General features: G+C 36.1%; 1 protein-coding gene across 1 annotated transcript in view; it reads left to right on the top strand.

Annotated features, from left to right (window-relative positions):
- The window catches only part of LOC101855063 (mediator of DNA damage checkpoint protein 1), a 31975-nt gene that overhangs the window by 6122 nt on the left and 18650 nt on the right, over positions 1-7203 (top strand). The window contains exons 3-12 of the mRNA XM_005110784.2: positions 410-473; positions 1289-1344; positions 1644-1736; positions 3568-3657; positions 3992-4099; positions 4834-4852; positions 5155-5286; positions 5876-5962; positions 6482-6588; positions 7088-7199. Of these exons, the coding sequence (XP_005110841.2) occupies positions 410-473; positions 1289-1344; positions 1644-1736; positions 3568-3657; positions 3992-4099; positions 4834-4852; positions 5155-5286; positions 5876-5962; positions 6482-6588; positions 7088-7199 (868 nt within the window). The remainder of the gene's footprint in view (positions 1-409; positions 474-1288; positions 1345-1643; positions 1737-3567; positions 3658-3991; positions 4100-4833; positions 4853-5154; positions 5287-5875; positions 5963-6481; positions 6589-7087; positions 7200-7203) is intronic.

The raw sequence follows: 7203 nt of genomic DNA, 5'->3' as shown, positions 1-7203 counted from the left end.
CCCCCCCCCCCCCCCTTACCCCAAAAGAAAAAAACAAACAAAGAAAAAAGCACACCCCAAAAAAGAAGTTTCTTTAGGCTGTTGAGACTGTTTATATTTTTGAAAAGTAAATAAAAAAGGATTTGCGCTCCTATCTGAAAGTGATTCTTGTGGATTGGTTGAGTTGCTGTGGTTTGATTTTACTGTTCTTGTTCGAGTGATGAATTTATTCACATATTGTCATACTTTGTAGCAATAGAAAAGAGGCTTGACTTTTCCGATCCAGTAAAATAGAGGCACAATGATTATTTCTGTTATAAGCATTCTTTTTGTTTTCGTTACTCTATTGTTTGGTAAGTACTTTTCAAATATATGTATGATAGAGCAAGCTTACCATTTATGTGGTTCTTTTTAATTTTCCTCTTTTCAGGTTGGACATCTGAAGGTTTTGCATCAAAAGGGATTGAGTGGGGAGATTCATCCTTTATATGATGGTAACAGAATATGATTCTCAAATATGTACATTTTTATTTTCTTGCTGTGCTTATATGATGATATTACTGGTGTTGAAAAGTCAAAGTAAAGCCGACTTAAGTTTATTGTACGATAATCAGAGACAAGAATATATCGTTTAGTTTTTATTAAGTAATGGTTGTGCTCTTCAGATTGAAAATATGATCCCAAGGAATTTACTATAACAAAATTTCTCCATCTAAAAACAAACCATAGTGTTTGTACTGTATTGATTTAGAGGTTTGCATTTTATATTCAGTGATGGTGACTCATGCACTTATTTACTGAGAGAGTATGTGTCAAAACATACCAATTTCACATATGTTACAGCATTTTATTTTGAGACCTTGTTTGTTCTTTAAAAATACTTTTTCATGGGGATACTCTTTGTATATTGGTTAAGTTAAGTCTAATTTCATTTTTTACAGGTGGGCAGTTTTTGTTGAAGACGTGAGGTATACAGCAAGTAATAATGAAGTGTTGCATGCGCATATGAACATGCACATAGGGAAACACACATTGCAAACTGATTTTCCGGTTCCAAATTTTTTCTTAAACATGGTATATTCTTTGTATTTAAGACACACGCATAGTAAAATTTGCATAACATACAGATTTTCGTGTCGGCAGATTTCTCTAGGTGTGTGCTTAACAGAAAATTTTGTTCTCGTTTGATGTGAAGGTTGAATGATTTTTTCTCCCTTTTGAAAGGATTTATTTTTATCATGTACTAGCAGGGCATTGTGCCCATACAGATACTGAGGATACAAACCTTTTTCTCTCTCTGTGTAAATAGGTAACAACATCATTGGCAGAAGTCCAGACACATGTCATGTGTGCATCCCATCCAAGGTATGTTAGGCCATCTGCATTTTGTTTATTTGTTGGTAAGTGAATATAAATCTATGTTATAGTTTATAAATATGTCTAATGAGGTCAGTTTTATTTTATTTCATCAGTTTTTGTCTTTATTCTGTGGGGTGCTCGGCATTCCTGGCAAAAAAATGATTTCCTTCAAGTTACTTATTAATGTATTGTTGGATACTATTTGCCATGAAACTATTTCTTACCGGTTTTCACAGCATAAAAAATTATTTTAAAAAAATCATTTGCTCCTTTATCTCACAGACAAATGTTCTTTTCTGTTTCAGTCACTGTCTAAGGAACATGCATGTGTGGAAGTACAAGGAGGAAGTTTTCTTATCTATGATAAAGGCAGTCGCAATAAGACAAAAAGAGGGAAGGTAAGATGTGTTGAATTTCATGACCAAAGAAGTTATTCTGTATTCTGGCCACTCTCCCATTTGAGTGGATATATTGTTGGCGCTCTGATGTAACCTCGCCTACTCAAATTTTGGTGAAAATCTTTATTTTGCATGAAAAGATTCCTGATACCTTGATACCCAATGTTTATAGATATATTAAATCCAGATTCAAACTACAAATGCTCGAAAAAGCACTTAAAATTCTGCGTGAACCTGGCTATCCACCACAACATGTTTGATTTTTAAAATCTTGCTTACGGAATAGCGAGTTTATAAGAGAGCACCTATTGAGTGGTGGGGTTGATAAACCTTACTATCTTCCTCCGCGTGGTCACTTACCTTACCCATTTCACTCCATGTGTTGAGGTACATAGAGATTTTCACCTACGCAAAAGGTATCATAGCTCACGAGCTGGCCATCGGGACATAAAACAGCTTGGTGAACATTTAAAGACAACCTTTAGATAGTGAGTAAGTCTAGAGCAACCAAAAACATGTGTTATGCTGTTCTAATCTCTCTTACACCTTAGAGAGGTTCAACGGAGCAGCGTTTGAGATGTAGAACCTCCCTAACCAAAGGATGTTTTATCACTAACTCAGATTGCGCAACAATACACTCAGGTAAATCTCGTACTTCATCGCAGGGTTTTGTCTAAGGCTCACAAAATTTGATTGCCTAAAGTGTTAACATGAAGTTCGACAGTTTTTTGTCTCACCTTTAAAAGTTTAATTCGAGTCAACAAAGTTTCAACGATCATATAATACTGTGAGTTTCCACTTGCTTATGTCACTGTAATGCTGCGAGGATCAAAGAATACAGTATGTGTGCAGTGTTGAACTCGTATTGGGTTGGTAGATGTCTTGAGACCATATAAAATGGCTCTTTGTACTCCTTTTGAAAGTACACTTGAGTTTACTCTTTATGATTATTATGTTTGAGTTATTGATTCTTTGCTATGAACTTAATAAGTTCACCTTGTGGGTGGTTGGTGGGTGCTCTGGTGTGGTTTGCTCCTTCTTTCCTATTAAACATGTATCGTCCATATCTCCCCTCCTCCTTTTTTATGTTTGTCACTCTTTTGTAACACCTCTAATCTTCAGCACTTTTGGGACCTTATTGTGTTGCAAGTGGTGTAAAACTATAACATAACTAAGCATTAGAAATGTCATACTGTTCAAAATTCGCCTTGCTACCAGTAGAGCAAGTATGGTGAAATGACCTTCCTTTGACATACAGTAATACGCGTCTACATCTTAACTTGTAGTGTATGTGTTGGATATGCGGGAAGTGTGAGAAATTGTGTCTTCTTACTGGTGGGTCTTGAATAATTTTGAAAAATAGTTATGAAGTAGAATTCAGCTCACCATTTGCAGTTTGCCTTTTATTCTATACTTTTTTGCTTAAATATGCACATGATATCAACTTGGGCTTATTTTTATAAAGTCTGTCTGTAATCTAGTTTTGTGATACACACGTTGGCTTGTGCTGATTTGAGTACTGTCAATCAGTGACTGCTTGCAGTAAATGCATTCATGCTCTTTTTTAAAGGAATATTTTGCCAGATAAAGAAATCATGCAGTGAATCTGTGTGTGATACTTTGCAGACTTCACTTTTTGACCTTGGCAAGTGTGCATGATTTATTGTGTCATTCATTGATAAACAAATCCACATCCCAAATTAACTTTCAACCTTTCAACAAAGTAATTTCTTTTTGGGTTTAGTGTTCTACCCATGCTGATTTGTGTTTGCAACATTGAATTTATTTGTTGCTTTTGTTGCAAATAAGTTTTATTTGATTATTGTTGCAGATGTTTTTAACTCCAGAGGTTCGTTATGAAATCAAGCATAACGATGAACTCACATTTGCAGATGTAAAATGCGTGTTTCAACAAAAGACAGTAAGTTGGTGTTGTACATATTTTGGTATAGTTGTTATCCTGATATTTCTGAGTTTTTTAACATTAGAAAGACTGACTAATTTTGCAGCGAGCCAGATTCATTGTCAGTACTGTCAGACCATATTTTTTGCAGCAGATCTAGGATAATGGGTGGAAATGCACACTGTTATGACTTTCATGCTACCAGAGTTTTGACTATTTTCGTACATTTTGGGTAGCTGTTTCCATGATTTGATCAACTTATCAGTGGAGAGGATCATTTGTAATTCTTCAAAATTTTGTAAATGTGTGCAAATTCTCCCTTCTTGGTACAACTGTTTTTGTTGTTGTGCAGGTCATAAATGAAACAGTTGCAGACTCTGGGTCAGACACGGATGAGTCTCTGCTGTTACAAGCTGAGGCAATGGGGAGTTCAGCTGTGAAAAGCACTGAGAACAAGCAGGTGTGTGAGACAAGGAATAGAGAGGGGATGGAAGTATAGGGGTCATTAGAAAACTGGAAATGAGATACGCTTGGTAGCTGTGAGAGGTTTCTTTTTCTCTGTTTTTATTTTGTTTTGTTTTGTTTTAGTTGGGTAAAAAAAAATTGTGAGGAGATGAAGGGGTTAAAAAAAATAATTTTGTTTTAATGTAGGTGACTTGACACCCCACATCAACACAATTTAGATCATTTATCAGGAGAGTGTCGACCCTGCTTGTCAGAGCCAACCCAGACTGAGAGCAATTCAATGACTTAGCTGAAAGATTTAGATACCAGATAAAGATTCTTCCCATATGAATTGCTGCACCACTGATACTGAGAAGAGAGGTTTATATCAGGGATTTTGTGGTAGGTCTTACAACCCATAACAGCCTATTTCCCACCTTCTCAGTCTTCCTATTAGTTTGCTTTGTGGATGAAGAGATGTATCAAATATACTTAGGAAGTTGAAGAATTAAACTTTCTCATCACAAAAGAAAAGAACTTGAAATTTTGTCTTACTGTTGTTGTTTAAGGTTATTTGCATACTTTTTTCCTTGATAAGTGAACTGGGATTTTTTATATACTGTGTCAAGCTGTTAAAGAATAATGTTTTGTTTCCCTTCATTTATTGTGCTGATTATCAAACATTTTTGCAGCAGTTTGTAAAAATAGAATGATGTCTATAAAGTTATGTGTACTTATTTTTTTCCTCAGAAAAATGTGAATGGATCAGGTATGTAAAAGTTCACTTCACTTTACTTTACTTTACTTTACTTTACTTTACTTTACTTTACTTTACTTTACTTTACTTTAATTTACTTTACTTTACTTTACTTTACTTTTCTTTACTTTACTTTTCTTTTTACTTTATCCTTCCTCTTGTATCATTAGATGTTGAGGGTAGGTGCTATTTTCGTTGAAGGGCTAGGTGGGTGGCTTCTGTTTGTTGAACACATCAGCCGACATACAGGGGTAGATGATAGAGGTCAAACTGATAATGAAATACTGGACTTGTGTTTTGTGTTCATTTTACAGGAACCAGATCGACCACAGCGCCTGTACAAACCTTGGTCTTGTCAGAATCAGAGAGTGAAGAAGAAGAAAAAGATGCAGCAGCATCAAGGCGTGGGTCAGCAGTTCACAACACAGTCCTCTGTGAGGACAGCGGTGAGTTTACCACTAGCTTATTGCTGAGTAACTGGAGTGGAGTTAATCTGTGGTTTATGTTTTTGAGGTGTCTAAAGTATCTTATTTCTTCCTTATATGTTTCAATGTTAAATTATGTAGTTTTTGTGTTATAGAGCTCATGTCTGTCTTTTTACTTTTTGATGTTTGTTGGTTGCTTATGTTTGAGGTGACACAAATTCATTTGCATAATTCATGGTAATTGAGAGTATGTGGACTTCTTTGCGTTTATCGTTAGATCTTACTGTTAGTTGCCTGTAGGTTTATCAATCCAATGTACAACAGTTGCTATTCAGGCAGTTTCCTTACCCTACAAGCTACTGCTGTTCTTCATCTATTTCTGACCTTTCTCAAATTTGTTAAAGTGTCTCCAGTGCATACACTCACACACGCTCACACTCACACACACGTTTTCTTCACCTAGTTTTCTTTTGCTGTAATAATGAGTCTCACGCTGACACATTAAACTGTAACGGCATATTCACCCTCCTTTGAATGTCGAGGTGAGATTCCTGATCCCCCTAATAGAATAAAATAACATCCTGTCAGAATCAAGGAACATGTGTTTCAGATCCAGAAGCTAGCATGGACAAGGAACTTTTCACAGCAGCCACTCAGGCCTATGGTGCTGTCGGTGGAGGGCAGGAGAGCTCCGATGGTGAGTAGATGGGTTCAACTTGCTTCACATACCTAACAAAACAGGAACACTATCCTTATACTATATAATTACCAGCTTGGTTATACCTTTTTACTGCCTCTCCTGAATAAGAATGAGAAATTTTCAGTGACAGTTAGCTCCTACAATTTCTGAACGGATTTGTCTTACGATCAATTATCAGGCACCCAAATTTGGGGACATAGTTAAGAAAAAAGCCAAACCTTTCCTTTCTGCAGGATTTGTTTTTGATTAAGCAGAAAAGATGTTGAAGTTTTCTTTCTGTGTTTGAATTTGACTGAACTCTCCTCATAACTATCTCACAACTAGGAAATTGGTCCTTGTGTCAACAGTCTGAAAGTGCACTTTACTCTCATGTGGTCTTTTAAAATCTTATTGTGAATTTCACTCTTTGCTAACATTTTGCAGAAAAATAATGTTGTTTTCCAAAAGGGTAAACATGTGTTATGTAAAAAGGTTAGATTAACTAATTTGTATGCTTGTATGTTTGTCAATTCCCAGAGGAGCCCTCATATGATCTGATCAGTGCAGCCACCCAAGCATACGGTGAGGTGAAAGCTAAAAACAGAGGCAGCATAAGCAGTGCTGCAACACAGAAGTTTCTGTCAGTAAGTAACATAATATTGTCTTATTTTGTTTCTCCTAGTGCTGTGATGCATTGGTTGTCTTACTCAATATTAAAAGAACAGGTCCTGACAAAGATCTGTTTTAATGTTCCTTTTATAATACGCATTGGAAAGAAACTGGACAAAAGAGAAAATGAGAATGATAGGAGTGGTCTTTATCGTAAATGATTTTCATTTTTGGATGCATGAGACAGAAGCGCTTTTTGTCTTTATAGCCATAATATGACTTTATTTGACTTCCGGATGAAGCATTGAGATAGCTTTCATAGGTACTTCTTTTCAGATGTGCGATGAGTCAGTTATTATACAAGGCTATAGTGCAGATGACCCTCCTACTTGAATTGTTCTAAGCTTTCTAGGCTCAAAACTGCTTGGCTTGGGAATTAAACCCAGAGGTTTTTCCGTTTAATGGCTTTTAAGGGTGGAAAAGGGAATAAAACCCATACCATACTTTGCTAACTTTCTTTCCCTCTTCTGTTAGCCCCAAGGTGAAGAGAAAGCTCAAGCATCTCCTTCGAGCAAAGAAAGAAAAGCCTCAAGTCAGTTAGCTTCCACACAGAGCTTTGACAATGTTCAGAAACGAGGGGGTGAAGGTAA

This window comes from Aplysia californica, unplaced genomic scaffold (assembly GCF_000002075.1).
Source record: "Aplysia californica isolate F4 #8 unplaced genomic scaffold, AplCal3.0 scaffold00944, whole genome shotgun sequence".
Classification (NCBI taxonomy): domain Eukaryota; kingdom Metazoa; phylum Mollusca; class Gastropoda; order Aplysiida; family Aplysiidae; genus Aplysia; species Aplysia californica.
The sequence above is the reverse complement of the archived record's forward strand: the minus strand, read 5'-3'. Positions and strand labels throughout refer to the sequence as shown.